Below are 21,284 nucleotides of genomic sequence, written 5' to 3'. Positions count from 1 at the left end.
ATTAAGACATGTAATACAATTCAGTGCACAATCCAACTTACAATTGTACTTAGTTTGCTATGATTGTATATAGCCCTGACTACATTAACACATTAATAAATTATTTATAGACCATTTCAATCTGTTTTACTCTGATACTAAATTACTTAAATGTTTGAAATAATAAACTTTTTCTATGACTGAAGTTTCACTCAACCCCAAGCAGTTGATTGGCTGGCCTGGAATCACTGTTATCCAACATGATGCCAACAGGCATCATGCATAGGTAAAAAGACAATGGTTCTTACATTTTTAATAACATACACAGTTATTACTTATACATACCAGTATTATAACCCTCATATCCATGTAACAGTCACACCCAGAGGCTGTGCAAAAGCAACAGCAATATATAAATGGTGTTCCACATTTAGGTAATTTGTTTATTTTTTTCAGCTCATCTCAAATTTTCCTGCTGCAGCCAAGACATTTTTAAAAAGGGACATGTTTTACTTTGCAGGCAAACTGTTTCTGTTTTCATCTTAAATTTACATTGTGTAAGTTGGATAATGGAACAACCTGAGTTGTATTACATGTCTTCATCTAAAGTGACAATAACAAAGGCATAGTTTACATGTTTAGACATCATCACCATCTGAAGAATGAATTCACAGGTATCAGTATACATTTGTATTTGCACAAATAGGGCAATAAAAACACAAAATATTTCCAGAACTGACATTTCTCATCATACATTATTTGATAAACTTACACCACAATCAGCCAGTCAAAATAAAGAAACTGAAAATGTGGATCTGATAATGTGACAACACAGTTAAATGTATGAATTCTTACAAATTAAATTACAAAATTAAATATAAAAGTAGAAATTTAAATTTGAAGAAGGGGAAATTATTTTCTTGGAAGAAACGGGAGTTAAAGATGTTATAAGCTAGTAACTCCATGATAGTTAAAGTGAAACTAAATACAAACTATAGCTTCATTGAGTTTGCCCTGCAGACATAATTTAATTATTATTGTGAACATTTAGAGTGAATCACTGCAGTTCTGGATCACTGTGCCATATTATCAAGTATTTCTAGTACTGCATTTTGGCATTTGCAAGTAAATATTGTTTGTATAAGTATTTATCTCTTAACCAGGGGTGGCTACATCACTTTGAATGTTAATGTTTTGAATGTTTCTGTGAGGTTTTAGAGACTGCAACAATAAAAAAGGAATTAGCAACGATACACTTATTATTACACCACTGATGTGAAGTCTATCAGTGAGGCTGTGTAGAAGATGATTATATATATATATATCTTATGCATTTAGTCAGACACTTTGGTACAAATACATTTTTTTTATTTCACATACATAGTTTTTTACTTTTACTTTTGTTTTCACAATCTAAATGATTCAACAACAAAATGAAGAACTACCACAACAAAGTCCAAAATTCCTACTGGGGAAAATGATGCAAATGTCACTGTAGTAAAACTGACACATGTAGTTCGCCAAAGGTACAGTTAAAGGAATAAAAATAGACAAAATAAGACAGAAAAGTGGTTCATGTAGGTTGCTTGACCAATACTAACTCAATGTTATGACAATCCAGCTGTTATCCTGAACAGTTTTTGAAGACTGATTTTTGCAAAATTCTTAATACTTTCATAAATCACATCATTTTCTTGTACTTCTTTTGATAAATGATATATATATTTATTAATATTTATTCAATTGGGGAGCATAGGACAAATACTTAGCCATAGAAGCCCTTCCAGAATCAATGGAAACTTCAAAAACCTGAAGAATGTACTGGTGGAACAGGGTTATAGCAATTTTAGCAAGTGCATCCCATGAATATTGCTATGAACTATTCTTTTGAATGATTATGTACATACATGTACATAATGAAGCATTACGTACACATATGAAAAATATAGAACATAGGAAATGATGTTTAATTGATTGGTTCAGTGAATAAGCATGGCGCAAGACTAAACAAAGTAGGTTATAGCTTAGATACAAATTTGTAATGTACACTGTTCAACTGAGTCTGTAGATCCATCCCAAAACTGAATGATTTTGGGACATATAAATTTCAAAAAGTTGATAACTGACACTTATTTCATCCAGGTCTTCATGAGAGCAACTCATCTGAGACGTTTTTCCAGTAGTGATAGTCATTCTAAAATCTTTTGCATTTGAGACACAGTATTCAAGAACTATATCAAGATCCACAGATTTAAGGTAATGCTCATCATTTTGTGATGCCCCCAATGTTTTCTTTTCACTACCACTCTTCCTGTAGCAGTGAGAAGATTCAGTCATTCTGTTTTCAAAAAAATACACTGTACTTTGGGCTTTTCCACAATCCAGACTCTTAGTTCTATAAAAGAAGTCACATCATTTTCATGTTAAAACGACGAGGACCGGCCTGTCCCTCTGCTGAGTCAACATTAGTGCCGTTAGACTTTGATCGAGGCACATGTTCAACATCTATATTGTTTTTATGTTTTCCTTTTCCCCTGCTCCAGACAAAAAGAAGCAGGAAACAAAACAAGACCACTCCCAGGAATGTGAAACAACCCATAGCTGTTGACACTAAAATAGTCTTAAGGTCCAAACCGAGGGTCACACCAGTCGTTCCATTGGCAGTGGCATTGCTGGGATCTGTGTAGTACTGGGTCCTGTTGGCATACAGTGATCCTAGACTTTTCACCGCCAATGATGTCTTCAAGGTGTCATTTCCAGCAGTGTTGGAGGCAAGGCAAGTGTACTCTCCACTGTCTTGGACTTCTGCTGACTTGATTTCTAGTGTACCATTTTTATGGATGGTTACTCTACCATGATTGCTTATTAGCACTCGGCGACGTGGGGACAACCAAGACACAATTGGCCTTGGTGTCCCATCAGCACTGCAACGCAACATAGCCTGCTGACCCTCATCTACAGTAACTGTTTGTGTTTTATTTTCACGAATTTTCGGTTTGGTACATGTAACATAATAAGACAGGAGAGTCTCCTTAAACTCCTTAAAAGGGCGCCCACGAATGCCCTCAGGTGTGCTGCATTCTGGCTGTGAATCCCCAAAGAAGATGGAATGCCTCTTCTGTAGGATCCACATGAGGCGGCAATCACACACTAAGGGGTTGTTGTCAATGAGAAGAACCTCCAGAGCCTCAGGAGACTGAAAAACGCCCTTTTCCAATGTATCCAGTCGATTGTGTGAGATATTGAGAACTCTGAGACCCCGCAGGCCTTGGAATGCGTACTGTTCAATGGTGGTCAGCTGAGCTCCAACAATATGCAGCTCTCGCAGCCGAACCAGTTCCATTAGCATGCCCCCTTCAATGTGCCTGATGCGGTTGTAGGACAGATTGAGATGTGTCAGATAGGGAAGATGCTTCAGGGCTAGGTAAGGGAAGGTGGACAAGTTGGTGTTGGTTATAAACAGTGTTGTCAAGTTGAGGCCATGCAGGGTATTAGCTGGCACATGGTCTAGTGAAGGCCAGTTATCAATTTCTAAGTGCCGCAATCGGAATAGCTTTTTGAATGAGTATGCATTTAAAGTGCTAATGCTGAGGTATCGTAGATGCAGGCTGACCAGGTTGTGCAGATGAGAAAGAGCCTCAGTGGGTACAACTGTAAGGTTGCACCTTTCTAAGGTTAGTGTCTCCAGGCTTAAAAGTCCACTGAATGCACGGTGAGAGATGTAAACCAGGTCATTGTCACCCACTTCCAAAAACCTAAGATTGTGCAAGTCCTGGAACATATAATCCAGGAGAATGACAATCTTGTTGTCACTTATATCCAGTCGGGTAAGATTGGCTAAGCCTGTGAAGACACCCGGAGAAATGAGCTTGATTCGATTGCTTTTGAGGGTGAGCGAGTGCATGTTAAACAACCCATTGAATGCTCCAGGCTCAACATAGCTGATAATATTTCCACTGAGGTCAAGTTCCTCAAGCCCAGGGAAGGCAAAAAAGTCATCAGGGTTGATCATTGTCAGCTTGTTCTTACTTAAGTCCAGGATTCTTGTTTCAGTTGGGATGCCATCTGGGATGGTGGGCATGCGCTTACGGTGACAGACAACTGCCTTGCTTTGTGCTGAACACTCGCATCGCGAGGGACATCCCAGGGTAGAGCCCACAAAAACAGCCACGAGGGCCAATCCCAGGAAAGGCTGCCAGCATGAGATGACCGTGTGCGGCATGACTTTGCTCATAAACTCGACCATTCTGTCACGGTTCTGCAAGACAAGAAAGAACAGAGGGAGAGAAAACGATATATTAGCTGGTTCCTCATGGTAGACTTCATTGTGTGGCTGAAGAATAAATAATGAATATTCACAAATAACATTGGAGTTAACTATGGAGAAAAACACACAATGTGCCCATAAAAGTATTTGATAAATGTAGCTCACCACATCTAAATATCTATCTCTTGCCTTCCTTAGCATTCTTGTGAATGTGTACAAGGTGAACAACTGGGTGCTAGGCTTTGTTTTGACATCACCCACTGTTTCAGTAGAAACAAAGAACCTCTACAAAAGTTCCTTAAAAAGCTGAATGTTTTTATTGTAAATGATTCATCTATTTTTGACATGTATATATTTTTTTTTAAAACACATTGTTATTTGGAAATAGAAACATTCAGAAAAATTATCCACCCTATCTCTAAAACGACAGAAAGAAGAAAAAGAAAGAAGAAAGAGTAAAAGAAACCACTCAAAAATGATGGAGTTCATGGAGGTGTAATATGGAAAAATTGAGAAACTTATAAAATTGAAACACATGTAACATTCAAAGAACATTATGAATATCATTACAAGCATTTCCACCAAAAAAGCAGAATCTACTAATTTCTCATGTTGAATATTTTTATATTTTTTGATTTAGAAATAAAACATGTTTAAAACATGGATACTCCAGAAAAAATAATACAAAACACAACTTGCACTATATCACTGGGTGGCTTTACATATTTTGGTTATTCATACACACAGGTGTACTTATCTATATCATAAAGCACATACAGTAGATACATGAACTAATGCCGTGTTTGCAACAAACAGACTGGGTGACAGGTTGCAAGGATTGCAAACCATTCCTGCCTCATTTGGTGTGTCATGGGCTGTGCTAAATTTAAATGTTGACAGGAATAATCTAAATTCCTCCTCAGGCTTATTCTAACAGATTATGGTGCAAAGATAATATGATGACATACTTATCTAAAGAGAAGCATTATATAAACCTAAGAAATCAACTAAAATAGCTAAAATATTTTTGCTGCTGTAATATAATATTTATATGATAGGACATATTTATATATGGAGGGGGTATATATGAAAAGTAAACTTTTATATTGATATTTTAATGCTCAGTGTAAGTAAATTGCTATTCAAACAGTATAAAGATTTATTTTCAAGTCTACTTTAATACATGCAACCACAACACAGATGACTTCAGCCTTGAGAGGACTGTCGAGAAAAATTGATTTAAGAACTTGGTGGAGCGGTTCTACTCTGAGTCCCTCCCAAATGACCAAGATCCTCACCATTTTGCTAAGTGAGAGACCCTCTAGACACACTGAAAACAATACGCTTGTTTCTGCTTATGTAATTTGTTCAGTCACTACCCAGGGTTCATGACAATATGCCAGGGTCAGAACCTGGATCGACAGCTCCAGGACTGGCTCTTTTCCCCATAGCAGATCCGCACAGTGCCCACATTACTGTAGGTGCTGCACTTATCCATCCGTCTATCTCCTGCTCTACTCTTCCCTCACTCATGAACAAATCCCCTGAGACAATTAAAGTCCTCCACTTAGACCAGGAACTCACCCCTGGTCTGGAACGGACACACCGCCCTTTCATAGCTGAGAACCATGGCCTTATACTTGAAACTGTTTATTCTCATCCACCTAACACAGAAGTCCAAACTGCCTCAAAACTGCATCACTGGAGGTCAAGACTTGATGAAGCCAGCAGAACCAGATCATCCACCATGTCATTGTTATTATTAATCGCTGGCGTTCTTCCATAGCATGTCTTTGTCCTGTCTTCCTCACCACAACCGGTCGAGCAGATGGCCACCCCTCCCGAGCTTGGTTTTGCCAGAGGTTTCTTCCTGTTAAAGTGGAGTTTTTCCTTCCCACTGTCACCAAAGCGCTTGCTCAAACGGGGTCATATGATTGTTGGAGTTTTCTCTGTTTTCTCTGTATGCTTTTAACTGTCAGTGTTTTAACTGTCAGAAGTAACTAGCAAGGTTAGTAAGATTTTGAAAGTAGCTTCAGTGGCTCCATATTGTAGAGGTTAATATATTTGCCTAACACATGAAAGATGCCCAGTTTGAGACAGGGAGGGAACAGAAATCCCTTAGAAGGGTTGCAGGTAAGGAAGCGGCTGAAATAAACTAGCCAGATCATCACAATGTTCAATGCAAAAAACAGTGCTTCACTGTTTTCACATTCTCTTATGCTGACACTTTTTGAAAATTACTTGCTGTGCTGTGAATGTGTCTAACTGGTACCCCAGCTTTATAATATCTTTATAATATCTTCTGAGGATGGCAACATGAAAGGTAGAAAGTAAAAGAGATAAACCCAATTTTTAAGTTGTTTTATTAAGATGATGAATTAAAAACAATGAACAATGTAGTTCATGGAGACTTTTCTTTTATGGATTATATGAAGCCTGCTGCCTGAAAGAGAAGAAGAGACTTAAGGGAAGGAAATTTTAAAAGCCATATGCTACTGATTGGTCAAAAACAGTCTGTTGTTGACTGTACTTGCACATGAAACAAAGCAGAGCAGTCAGGTACAAATGGACCCAAACACAAAATCCAAATAAAATTCAAGGATACCCATCATTGGCTCTCCACATTAACTGAACACACAGGGCTTCTCCTATTACACACACCTGTAACTTATATTTTTTGTATTTCTTAAATTTAGGCAGGATAGTCCTTTAATCCTAAATCTTAAAACCACTTAAAATTATTCAGCACAATCATAAGTAAATTAAACTGATAATGATTTTAACATAGTGGTCAATCAATCATTTCTAGCTACAGTGGACAAAAATGACTGTGAGACACATCTCTGTACAGAAGACTCTTGTTGTGCGCAAATCTTCCCACATAATAGCTGGCTTATGCACTCTGGCTGTCCACATGAATTGCAGCACAATATGATTTGATGGTTTACTAAGAGGGTGTGTAATCAGGATAATGATTGGAATTCCTTGTAACAGTTCATAATCAGGATTTGAGTGAGCCTGTTATGTGACCTAGTCACCTGCACACTTCTGAATGAGAGTACCCTAGTGCATCAAGTGCATCATCAGTTGCACCCACTGAAGTGTGTCCTGCATAGGAGGAAATGCTGCATAGAATTAGGCAGATGCCCGAGAGCAGCGTCCACAAATAACATTCCAGCTATCTGTTCATTCACAGTTATTTTTTGTGTGGAAATGTGCCCGTCATTTCTGACTGCACTGCGTATTTTTCCTGTTCTCATAATTTCCTTTATAATTTAACTACAAAGAACATATGTGTTCTGAGCTGTTTGAGTGATTGTGTGTTTAAGCAGATACAGTTATATATATATATAATATAGCTGTATCTTAACCAACATTTAAATAAAAATTATCTTCAATAGAACTAGATACATGCATCACTAAATTAAAAATAAAATTTTGACTCTCTCACACGACAAATTTGTTCAAAAATTGTTTTTCCAATAACACCAGTAAAAAAAAAAAACCCAGCTTTGGATTTTCGAGCGTTTTCATTTTAACTCAATATTCTGGAAACTTCCTATGACATTCACCAACAGTCCAATGGCAGAAATCCTGCAATGCACTGTGAGATAAGTCTGTACAGGGAAGGCTTTTCTATAATGTGGCCCTTGACCCACATTAGTGCAGGGTGGGATCCTGAGAGGGGGATGATAACAGCTAATGGTGTCTGACTCAGCATAAATCCATGAACAGACATTTCGCAGGGGTGCTGAGGTCACATGAGCAATGCCATCAACCCAACCATATATACACAAATGGCCCAATGTGAAGAGCAAACTTATAATACTTTTCTTGGCTATTAAATCATCATTTGCTCTTCCAGTATAACAAATATATGAGAAAACCTTTTCTTAGCCTATTTCTGGTAAGCATACAGTTCACATCACTGAATAATTTCCATATGAATCGCTAAAAACATATGGGGCACTTCCATCCCATGTTCCCTCTTTAATTTTCAACACAGCCTCAGGCAAACTTGTGAGGGGATGAGTAGAAATGATGCCTGACTTTATCAGAGTGGCAAACCACACAGTTACACTGTTAGTTATAATTTTATTCTTTCTTGAAAGGTTTTCTGGTCATAAGAAATCCGTTATATTTCCTTATCATCAGCTGCACTTGTGCACGATATATAAGCTGTTAGTCTTGTCAGAATAATAGTGTAACTCAGAACTCTTGACATGATGTCCAGGTAAGTGAATCCTACAAGAGGTTTTATCAAAACGGGATTTGAAGGTGAGAGTGTTGCAATTGCTCCCTGGGCAGCTGACTGATGGGTAATTGCAGAATTTCTGTTTATTTTTCTTTGGTATGGTCTCACTATAACTATTTTATTTTGCTTATCCTTTTTTGAAGCATTGTCTTGTAGCATATCCATACAGACAACATGTACAAAGTGAGTTTTAAAGTCCATTAAGTGATAGTGATAACCAACAAATTTAAACCTTAAAAAGTAACATTTAGGTTCAGAGATGGTACTATGCTGCGATCTATGTCTCACATACAGTGCATACACAAAGTGCATGCAGGTGAATTTGTGTAGGTCCATCACTGAAAACAGTCACTTGTTAGAGCACATCTCATGAAAATGGCGATCAGATACGCTGTCCATGGTCCTGAAATCATAACAGTTTAATTTATTTAAAACTTTACTGTTTGAGTGTAGTAAATCTATTTAATGCTTTGATCCAAACAACAATAAACAGCACTTTAAAACTAACAAACAATTTCTAAACTCTAAGTGAAAAACGGGATGCTATTCAGACTTCCCATCCAGAATTCTGATTATTTTTAGGACAGGGATCAAAGTCGGTGTTTCCTTCCCTCTATTCTTCTTCCTATTGAGAAGACTGTAAAATTCCTGCCACATACGGTAAACCAAAACCTAAAAATGAAGAATTGCAAGAAGTTTTGTTGCTGCTGGTATTGCATGGGTCCTTTAGGCTGGAGGTTCCAGATCATCTCTGAGTTCACTAAGCAAATTTACAATTAGATGACTTGGAAATCTCTACATTTTTATCACATCTTTGTTTGGCTCTTTAGCACATGCTCTCAAATCTCAAAATGCCTCCTCTACACAGCAATAACTGCTACATTATCAAAGGCAAAAAATAAGATACAATAATAAGACAAAAAAAAAGAAGACTTTTTTTGACATTAGATGTTAGTACAATTAGTAGTAAATTACATGTGGCGAACATTAGTAAATCAGTTTGCACTTTGTACATACTGGCAATGCATTTTTTTATGCCAAAACCAAGTTTGTTCTGGTGCAATGTGTGAATATGGACATGGTGAAAAATTAGGTTTTACTGGGTACAGTGAATACCCTTCTGATAAAACTGTTCATTTACATGTAATTAAAGTCATATGATAGCAAATGCAACAAATCTATTTACCTTAAATCTGAGCTTGTTTATTTAGAACGAGCTGAAATTTGAGGAGGCAAAGTCTGTATGTATTCCTTTCTAAAAAACAAAAAAAGAAATTATTTTTAGTTGTTTAGTTTTCAGTGTTCTAAGTATTAACTTACAAAAAGTAAAGATAATACTAATTGTTGTAGGCACGGTCATTTTACACGTAGTATCTCCGAACTACAGCCGAGTGTAGCAGACATAAACCTCAGATGGTCGATATGACATATGTCTGTCCTTCTGCATATTCATCTGTCTTTTATTCCACAGAAACATGGTAGAAAGCAAATTAAGTCTAGGAATCATGGGTCAGTTTACACATAATTATCTCTCTCCCTGCTGAGAAGAGTGGACGCTCACCATCTATCTTTGATTTCAAATTATTTACCAACTAATTATTCACAGAGCGCCACTAAGAAGCTGATATAATCATGCAAAAGGAGCGCTAATTCACTCAACAGTAGACCTTATTGTACAGGACGCTGACTTATTAGAATATATGTGATCTTAGCAAAGGAAGAGAAAAACTTTAGCATGCTGTGATGTAAGAGTGTTTTAAGAAAGCATAGTTAAGCCTAATAATACTTCACTATTAAAATAATATGTTTCTGAAGTTATTTGAATGCGGGCTGCTGGGGCATAAAACTTGTCCAGGATTATATAAACTGTCTTTTCAAGTAAAACCATGCAAATCAATGTTGGTATAATGTATTTTTGTAGACTGTATGTCACTGGTTGACTTTGTAACCACTTGGTTTCCTAAGCCATAATCCTGCACAGTATTGGTTGTAAACATTTTGCTTTGGTATTTATTTGAGGGGTAAGTTTGCACACCCTGAATGGTCACAAGGCACTTCTTATTTTGCCCGAGAATTTTGAGGATTTAGATAACAACTTGGCCTCTGTGCAATCAACCAATGAAAAGCCACTTGTGAAATTTTCCTGCCTCTATCTCCCCGGGAAAGGTTTTCAGACTGTGTTTGATGTGGCCCCCAGGCACTGATCATTGCACATAATGTGACTCCTCTTCACACAAAAAAATCTCTCTGCATTAATGGTGGATGGTTGGAGACAGTTGCTTTCTTTACCCAGCAATTGTTAACACTCCTTAAAAAGCATAATCAAAGTGTTAGATTTAAATTTTTTGAGTTGGAAGATGGCTCCAAAGAAAGAGCCACTCCGGAAGGCAGGAAAAGGATGAAAATTAACTCTGAGAGCTTGAGTGAAGCTGCAGAGGAATGGGACTGTGTGCAGAGTAAAGCAGTAATAAAAGCAACATTATGTGTAATCATGCAGGGACAGTATATGCTACATACTGGGTGCAGTGTGCAAGTAGCAAGCCTCAGATTAGCATCTGATATGACTGCCCTTATGTCAAAGGGTCCAGTTCAATGCAATGTAGTTGGTTATCATGTGAAAAGAATATGAACCAAGACTCTTTCAGAAAGTGACAAAAACATACTGTAGTATGTAGGTTAAAAACAAAACAAAAACAAACCTACATACAAACACAATATTAGAGCACTGGGCATATCTTAATTTAAGTATGAGATAGAAACCACGCCAGCACTTATCCTTCTGCATATGATTTTTTTTGCATTTACACTGGTCAGAGTTCCTGTAGCCTTGAAATGGTTAATTCTTGCTTTCTGAAAACAGAGGAATACAAAAGCAAAGTCTTTGATAGCTTAATTTCCCAGATAACTACAAAATAACAGCACAACCTCATAAGGGTCATTGTAAGGGAAAGTTATTAAATCATCATTTTATTTTAATGAGGCTTATATCTTATAATGATGCTACCCTGAAGGAAAGATGTTATTAACTTGCAGGTTAGTTCACAGTCAGAGTATGCAATTAACCCACCTTTTCAAAAGAGCATCGGCAAGCAATCAAATGGGATCATAATGAGAGGAAAGAGATTGCAATGCTCTTTGGCTTATTCATTATTGAGAGGGTCTTTGCAAAGGGCAGTGAGGCTTTAAGGTGAGCCTGCCAACATGCAAAATAACACTGTACTCCTTTAATAAACCAGTGTGTATCTGACTTCTGATGCTACAGAATGGCTCCACAGGATGTGACCTGGATATGATTAAACAAGTCTGCCTCCTTCAATTTTGCCCAACACAAATAATTAAGGAAGGAAGGCAGCAATATTTCAAATAAAAGTAGGAGTAGGAAAAACAAGAATAATGTGAGCAGCGGCAGTCTTGTTGACTCCTAATGCATGCAGATGGCAGTGAAACAATCTAAAGACGTTGCTGGTAATTGTTCTATTTTCACAACAATTTTCATAAATTGTTTTCAGCATAGCTAACTGTACAATTCATTAACATATACACTGCAAGAGCAACATAATTACAGTCACATGACAGAGGGCTTTGGGACCTAGAACCCTTAACAGTGAGGATCAACAGCCTTGGGGCAATAACAGGCTTCCATGCACAAATTACCCTTCTGCTTGGCTTGCAGAGCGAAGTCAAAGCTCAATTAATCCATGTTAATTAGAGATAAACTTGGTAGATTGAGCCAGTTGCTCTTTTTGGTGTCTGATAACCCTTAACTTGGGATAGAGTCAAAGAAGACTGCATCAAACAGTCAGATCTTGATTCATCCCACAGGAAAAGCCTCCCAGACATGAGCCTTAATCCCATGTATAATAACTATTAAAATTCTAAACTTTGAAGACAAGCAGGAGCTTGTAAAAAAAACAGGGGTAACAAAAATTTCGTAATTAAATGGGAGGATAAAAATAAAACAGCCACAATATGAGAGGACTTAATAAGGCCTGGGGAATAGTACACTGTCATTTCATTACATTTGTGACAAGTGGGAAAAAAATCAACCAATTTCTCAGTTCATTAGAGAGACATGTGCTACGTATTAAGAACGTTATTGCAGTATATTTTTCTCAGTAAAACTGACTCTCTTATCCAACATAAACATTACTGCACTGTTATATTGATGCTGAAGTGCCTTATATTTCCACTTTAGCAGGTCAGAATACTTCATCTCACATTACTGGGGGAAATGGCCTAAAGTAGCCTATATGTTCCAGAAATGCTGAAAAGAAAGACACTTATTTTCTTATCTAATGCAAATAATCACAGTAATATATGAAGAGATCAACAGGAGATCTTTTACCATCTAGAACTTAGCAACCACTTACACAGATACACTACTGTGCACACATTTTCTACGCCCTATGCATATCCTTTTCCACAAACTCTTTATTTAATGTGTATTGTAGCTTACTAAGCTACATTAGCTAGACAGAGTGAAAAATCAATAAATGCATTAGACAACACGTCCTGCAATATGAGCATTAGACGAGTTTTTACATGGATGCAAGTATATTAATTACTCATTGTAATTAGAATCCAATAATAATCAAGACTCAAATAAACACAGATGTGTAGCGTTACAATGTACAACTATCAAAAACCATGTTTTAGATTTGCCATTTTTCACTTCACATTTCAAGCAGTGTTACTACCATAATTCAGTGAAGCCTGGGGGGATTTTCTTTTTTCCACCTGCTACTCCCCCTTGAGAGATTAGCCCACAACAGTACCTCAGAAGCTGTGCGCTATGCCGGTTCTTGCTCAAAGGTACAACCAGCAGAGTGTGCACTGCTTGCCAACAATAAGACTTGAACCTGCTGCAGGTGCTTACAACCTGCTCCCTAAATCATGTCACAGTATTTCTAGGAATAGGTAAAAAAAAAAACATGGATAGGCGTGGGAGGGAAATAAAAAAGAGGCAACTTTAAACACTTTTTCTTAATCCTCTCTCCTTTAATAATTTCATCATAAACTTGCATAACCAGCAAAGACTGTCTCAAATTTTCATCACTCATCTCTTAAATTTTCACTGACCTGGACTCTTTTCTTATGCAGCCTGAAGTCTAAAGAGCATTTTTAAAATGATAAGCAGAACCTTGAGTGAATTTCTACCTTCTCTGGCTTTGAACTAAAAAACCTTGTGAGATAATTTGTGTGAACTGATTAAAATGCATTTGCAGCCGCTGTTAACACATTGTGTGGGCTCCTGAGAGCCCTTGTGCATTCTCTTCTTGGACCCCCACCCCTCTGTTCCTAGGCAGCCTACATCAGGTCTGAGTCAGGGGGTGTTTCATCTGTACAATGACTCAACAACAGAGGCAGTTAAAGACGGTACGCACACACCTCATCCTAGCCTATATTTGAATCAGTGTTCCCATAAAAACTAAATATACCATAAAGCTCATAAATACACAGTGTAGCAACAACATGCAACATGAACAGTTAGGTATGACAAAGGAAGACATGCCCTGCTTCCATAAATGCCTGTAGCAAAAATTTAGAAAACAACAAACAGTATGACTGCACCCACCATAATGGAAGCATGATGTTTCCTATTGCCAAAAGTGCATCATTTTTGACTGCATACTCTGCTGAGATGATGCTTTTCCGTATTAAAATGAGACACTGTAAACATCTCATAGTCATACTGATAAAATGACAGTAATATTAATTAACAGCTTGATATTGTTACATTTGGCCCAAGCTTTGCAAATTTATCACAAGCAGCTACTGTTGTCATTTGTGCATAATGTACCATTCAGCACATCCACAAGAGGCCATTGAACATGCTTTTTGTGACCAAAAACTGACAAAGAAATGCAGAGATATATTTTTTTTGTAACAGAGAGAAATTATTCATGATGTTAGCTAAAAGGAACACATGCAGCTCCAGCATACACATCACATCTCTGTGATGTCCCAACAGTCTTTGAGTATACTTAGCAGGAAATCTTATCTAAATAGCTGCAAGACATCTTCCCACCCCCACTTTACAAAATCAAATTCAATATACAGCTTGATTGTTTCAAACCGTATTCTCTTATGCCACTGTTTTCTCTTCTAATTTCTTACTGTGTTTTCTTTTGTCTCCCAACCTCTCCATCATTCCTCTTTGGTTTTCAGTCTCCTCGTCCAATCAAGAGATGTGGCCTCTGACCTCACTGCTCAATGCCATTAAAATCCTTTCAGTAGTGCAGCTTGTAACACCTTGAGAAAGACTAGAAAGCCTTCTTCTGTCCTTGATATTTGCTTGTAGCCTTTTTCTCTTTATAGTCTATAGTCTAGTGTGAGGTATACAGTGGGAGGGGAAATACAGATGCATTTAACTGTTTAGCTTTACACCGGTGTTTTAAACAGGGCTGTAAAGGCATATTGATTGACTTGAAAGGGCCTTTTGTGTTTTACCACGAAACCCAAGAAGGTTCTGAAATAAACAGTACACTAACAAAGAAACAAAACAAGAAATGTGTGGATAACTTCAATGACATTTCATGGATGTTTATTTTTTATCCATTACATCAATTTTGTGTACTTTCTATAAATATCTTTGTATATTTCCTCTCCAGTTCCAGTTCTCCTAAATGTAATTTCATTATTGTTGTAGCTTGGACTTTAGTCCTGAGAGAAGTTTTACTTCCTCCAGGATATTCTTTTTATTTACTTTTTTCCTTCATCTAAATTGAGGATCTCATGATAAGGACTTTTTATTTACTACATCATGTAGGCTCTTGATGCAAAAATCACACTATCCACTAAAGGTGTTGGAATGTAATATTGTTCAGGTGGGACAGAAGGTAAGTGCAAATATGAGTAATATGTATAAGATGAAGTATCACATTGTCATTGCCACTGCATGTAGAAGAGTGTGCAACACTGTCACTAACACAAGTAAAAAAAAAAAAACAACAGCAACATAGACACAAAGCTTTGCCTCAATACCTCACTGCATGATTACTACCCAGGGGAATTCAGACAACAGTGCTAATCTGACTGAACAGCTGAACCCTGAGCAGGGGGTTTTACAAAGAAGTAATGGACCCCTCGGAGGACAAATCAAAGCCACAATTTAAGTGATTTGGCTGTTTCTATAGCTTGCTTGTTATCACTCATCCAATATGGTTTTCTGTTGTCCATGCAGGGAACACAAAACTTTACTAGTTATTGATCAGTCCATTGGATTCAGCTGATGAAAAAGCCGTAAAAGAGAATAAAAGGAATGGCAGGTAAAGAAGTCCAAAATTACACTCCAGTTGATTCTTGTCCAAAATATCTTTGTCAATATTGCATTTATGGCCCGTTATGCTTTTTACTGATGATGCACACATGCTGTATAATGTTACTCATTTGCTCACATTCATTAGAATTAATAATTACACTATCCATCATTTTGTTCCTATCCAATTCAGGATCATTTCAGGGCTGGAGCCTATCCCTGCTGTCAGAGAGTTAAAGGTGGGATATGCCCAGGACATGTTTGTCACAGAGCTAACAGAAAAACAGAAAACTATCGACTCTAACATTCACACCTATAGGTTATGTAGAACTGACAATTAACTTAAGATGCATTTCTTTGGGCTATGGGATAAATGTGAAGTACCAGTTGGGAAAAAGAAAAACATGAAAGTATTGGATAAATTTCTTTCTATTGATGTAACAGATACATCAATATTGCCAAAAATATCAGTACTGTACCAACCTCAAAAATCCAGTTCGGAGGCAGTTGTAACATTGCCAACGATGTACATAATTATCAAATTTTAAGATGTTCTACCGAGTAAAGCGTTGTTCTTTGCAGTAATCCTTACAGGAATGTCAGAAGAAAGAAAATAATACAAAATATGACAACCAACTAAATGAGAATAAAATTGTTTTAAATCATTAAATTGTTTAGAGGGCTTATTGGTCTGCTGGATCCCATGTGTTCTACACAACTGAGGTCTGGAAACAAACATTTCATAGGAGGCATCTGAAACAATATCTCTCCTTATGTAATCAGGAAAAAACTATAATTAGAGTAGAATATATATGTGGAGGTGGGGGCTCTGTATCCGTCTCTGAGCTTGCTGGAAACATGGACTTATCACATGTTGACAGAAATTAGCAACGACTATTTTCAGATTGGCTTTATTAAAGTCTCTTGCTACAATAAAGATCCTATCAGGATGAAGAGATTGTAGGTTGCTGATAAAAAACTAGCTGACTGCTTTATTCAGTCTTAGTATTGGTGCTTGGTGAAATGTACACAGCCAAAACAATAACTGCTGCAGCAGATAAAACCTCTGTGTTTTGCTGTGATGTACTCTTTGTTGCAGAGCGATCTGGCACTGGTGATGCAGATACTGGGCAGTGGTGGTTTATGGGGAGCCATCTTTAGCCTGGTTTGTATTCAAGCTCTTCACACCTGCTTCTGCTTTTTTTTCTCTCCACTGCCTTTAAGGTCTGCAGCCTGCTATACTGATCCTTGGAGCACCTGTCCTGTGCAGGATCTTCTTTAGGACATCCCCTTGTTGATAGTTTACAGTGAGATCTATTGCACAGCCAGAAGTGGCAATCTTTATTAGTTCCTCTCCACTGTAGGGTGGAGGGTTTGTGACAGAAAAGTAAGCTAAGAAAAGAAAAAAAAATCAGCACCAAAAATCATGCTCTATACAATGATGACTGACACAGCTGTGATGTTGCCATGATGTCGCAAGTATATGTTTTGCTCTCACGACAAGCCAAACTTCAACAAGAAAATGTGTCCCCTGTCAGTGCTTAGTTCTATGAATAATTATCCTACCATGATACTTTTCAAACTCTGTGCCTTTGAATAATTCATAAGGAAAATCCCGGGTTCTCTCGCTGACGCTTTCACCAAACTCTCATTTGGAACAATTGGAGAAAGCAAGTGGTGGGAGTAAAATGAAAAGAAAACATGCAAAAAATGGAGATCATTGAATTTCAGCATGAATCTGTCAGAACGTCTTGTCAAAGGCAATAGCCACAGGCTTCATTCAGTCAAACATGCAAAAGTAGGATTGTGTTTGCATTGCCGGCGGGTGTTCAGGTAATGTCACTGCTTAAACAATGTTGACTTGTGAAAACAGCACAAAAGAATGTAGCCAGAATTTAATCAAAATAAACATGTTCAAGTTTAATTAAATTGCTTTCTCAGTTGCACATTGCCTCCAGTACAAACAAAGGAATATCATTACTGGAAAAAGTATAAAAAAATAAAATTAAAAAAACTTTGAAAAATTCAAATTAGGGAACTTCATTAGAGTCTAGTAGTGTAAAAAAAGACATAAACAAATAAAAATAATACTAAGCTGTAATAAATAAATTTTGTTTCTCACATTTATCTATACTCTTATTGGTTTTAAACAAATGACCTTCTTCAGGTGATTGTCATTGCAATGGACAAGACGAATACGTTTCCTTCTCTAGTAGCTTCCTTGACTGTTTGGTGAATATTGGAGGGAAACACCCTCAGTGCTAATCACCAAATTACACCCAGTCCCTCAAGGGATCTCATGTCCAAGAAGACAACTTTTTCTTACTATTATTGTTTAATAATAGATTTTTCTGAATGAAAAGAAAACATTTAATCTGTAAAATGAGCATTAAAAGGGTTAGAGTTGGCTGTATTAAGATATTATATCCAACAATTTTTTGGAAAACTAGTAACTGAAATTTTTAGTACACTGTTGAAAAAAGCAGGACTTTTTGAAGTCAAAGTACCTTGAGCACTTAGTTACTGTTACAGTTCTGTCATATTTGCAGGCAATCCATTAAAAAAAGCAATGCAAAAGTAGCTCCACGTTCTCTCACTTTACTTCACTTTATTCTGTTTCATGTTTCCTTGAAGTTGCTTTCACAGTGAACACGGAGCAGTGAGAAAGCATCTGGATACATCCAGGGACTGTGTAGCTCTCTACACGGCAGCAGTTTAGCTAACAATAGCCCAGGGTGATTAGTTTAAGCACTCAAAAAGGGGTGATGTGGGAATCCAGTATTTTAACAGTAGGTCTGCCAAGGCAATATGTTCAAGGTAACTTCAGCTTGTAAAAGGCTGCAATCTCATTTCTCAAACAGACCCAACTGCTAACCAATAATCAAAAAGTTTCCCAGAGGAAGATATATACTTTACTCTATTGGTTAAAATCCACACGCCTGACTTTAATAATAGCTGAAATCAAAAATTACTCGCATTAAACACAAGGCCAAATAGACCACATGTTTCAGGCAAAGCGCTGAATCTAGTACATCTATGAGAACTATTACGCCTCTTTGCCTGTAATGGAATGTCTATAACTGAGAAATTATATATGTGTGTGTATTTCTGCAGGGTCAACATATATAAGTTTTCCCTGCAGAAATCTAATATTTCACATAAAAGCTTGAAAAATTGGATCAGGAGAGTCACGTGCCCATGTGAATTCTGAAATAGGATTATTTTTGTAATTGTTACTATATGAAATACATTGTAAATTATACCCTGGTTTAGAAGAAAAATTCCAGTTTAGACTGGTCAACTATTTTAATAACTTTAATAATATCCTTTTTTTTTTTTTCTTAATGATTTAAAATACCTGACTGGCTACTTGTTACAATATATTTACATGTTTAAGTTGAGTTTTATTCATAAATTGTAACCTAATGTCTTCACAACTGTTTATGATAGGGAGAGTTGCCACTTATTTGGCACTTAACCCCATGCGGGCCATAGTTGCCAAAATTCAGGGGTCAAAATGTGTTTAAGTCATTTCTGGTTTCAGCTATGAACTTTTAATCTTAGAGCCAGTTAGCACAACATGAAACCAACCAACACTTTCAACCATGATTTTTTGTTTCAGTGACATTTATGTGGAAGCATTTTGACTGTAGACCAGTCTAATGCTGCAAGTTAATGCTGCATGTAGGTAAATGAACTGATGGAATTATCTCTCAAATTTACAGTCATGGAGATGTGAAAGGCCATCTGGAAAGGTTAGTACTGCATGAGCAGTATTATTTGGGCACTTCACTGTTTCAAAGTAGAGACATGAAAAGTGAACTTGTCTTTCCTGTATGAGAAATTTGATTCAGCAGCTTTAAAGGTTATGCTATCAGGCTACTTTGAAATTCTTCATGAATGAAAAAAAGGAAATCTTTGATTGTGTATCTGCGTATCTGCAACATGTGCAATATGTGTAAATCCAACAGATGATCTGATATTAAGCTGTTTACAAGAGCTCTGTGAATCAGCTCTAAAATGGTATCAAATGTCAGCATCATTGTAAAAACATTTTTATTGCATTTCAGCGACAAGTATGGCCATTTCTGAATTATGATCTGACTAGCCCACTGACTCACGCCACCCCGGCTTAAAGACTGAATATATAACTACATGAAAGTTGGAGAGTTATATTTTATTACTGATTGAACAAAAGATTATAAATATGGAAAGACTACCAACTTTCTTTAATATACACTGTGACAACTAAGGAAAAATATGGATGCTTTCTGGCACAAACACATCTGACATTTAATGACTGTTTTTTTGGGATCAAGTGTTGGATCAAGGAGTTGGATTTTGCCAAGGAAACAGATTTGGAGACACTCACCAAAACAGTTCTGTATTCTTGTAGCAGACTTATTGAGGGCTCTTTATTCCTCACAACCACTTTCCTGCATTAAAAGTTTGTTGCTACCTAGAGACCTAGGGTGGGTTTCTTCAGGGCTCTGTTTGCTGAAGATAAGCTGTAACTGACTCTACTGCAGACAGACCCTTTTGAAAAGAAATCATTAACATGGCCATTTCTCATGGCACTTGGCTGATTTCTTCCATCCTGAACACTAAGGATGTCTACTTAAATTAATGACTTTCTTGACTGCTTGAAGGTAAGTGATGGGGAAGTTTATAATCTTTTAAGAAGGCTGAAAGGCAATGCTCAAAGGAGGGGATGGCTAATAATGTTTTATTATGAAAACAGATTAAATTAATCTTTGGATTAATCAGTTGCTCTATGGACTCACCCACAAAAATCTTATTATATTACTCTCACAACACTACCACCGCTGAGACAGTCTTTAAGTAAGCAAATTATGCCCATGTACCTCCTTAAACTAATAGCTTTTATATATTTTACCAAAATTTTAATACACATTTAGGATTTCATGTGTTTTTGGTTAAGACATGTTTTAAAATTAAAGATGCCAACCAATGTGATGTACTGAAAAAATGAAGCTTGTACCACTGCAGGTAAACTGCTTCTGAGGTAAGATATGGATCATGAGCTCTGAGATTATCTGCTGCACTGCCTTTTTCATAAGGCTGCTACACTTTCTAGCCAGTCTGGCCATCTCTTGCTACATCTCCCAGTCCATCTGCTAGTGCATGTTGACAATATTACTGATCCGACTGCAAACAACTTTGAAATATTTTCACACCTGTTTACTCACTCAAGGATTAAACTAATTGTACTGTAACAGAGACACAGACACACTTCTTTTCTACGAGTTCACAAGTTTCTCTGAACACTTTGGCCATGTTTGCATTTACAAGAAGATAAAACCTGACCAGCGAACAGATTAAGCAAGCAGGAATGAAGAATGAAGGCTATAATACATCAGCAAGAGCCAAATATATGTGACAGATAGATAGACAGATAGATAGAAAGGAGACTGTACTTTGATTAAAGATGAATAATTACTGTAGGGCTCAACGGGTCGCGGATGAGATATTGAGCTCAGGCAGAGTGGGTCAGATTGGGGGAG

The 21,284-nt window shown here is 37.1% G+C and overlaps 1 protein-coding gene across 2 annotated transcripts in view; it reads right to left on the bottom strand.

Moving 5' to 3' along the window:
- Positions 1–269: 269 nt before the first annotated feature.
- The window catches only part of lingo2 (leucine rich repeat and Ig domain containing 2), a 192,059-nt gene continuing 171,044 nt past the window's right edge, over positions 270–21,284 (bottom strand). For both annotated transcript variants that reach the window (XM_005467267.4, XM_005467268.4), the window contains exon 5: positions 270–4,237. In XM_005467267.4, the coding sequence (XP_005467324.1) occupies positions 2,387–4,225 (1,839 nt within the window). In that variant the 5' untranslated portion in view covers positions 4,226–4,237 and the 3' untranslated portion in view covers positions 270–2,386. The remainder of the gene's footprint in view (positions 4,238–21,284) is intronic.

The sequence above is a fragment of the Oreochromis niloticus genome, linkage group LG2, assembly GCF_001858045.2.
Source record: "Oreochromis niloticus isolate F11D_XX linkage group LG2, O_niloticus_UMD_NMBU, whole genome shotgun sequence".
Lineage (NCBI taxonomy): Eukaryota > Metazoa > Chordata > Actinopteri > Cichliformes > Cichlidae > Oreochromis > Oreochromis niloticus.
This window is presented reverse-complemented; position numbering and strand designations above follow the sequence as displayed.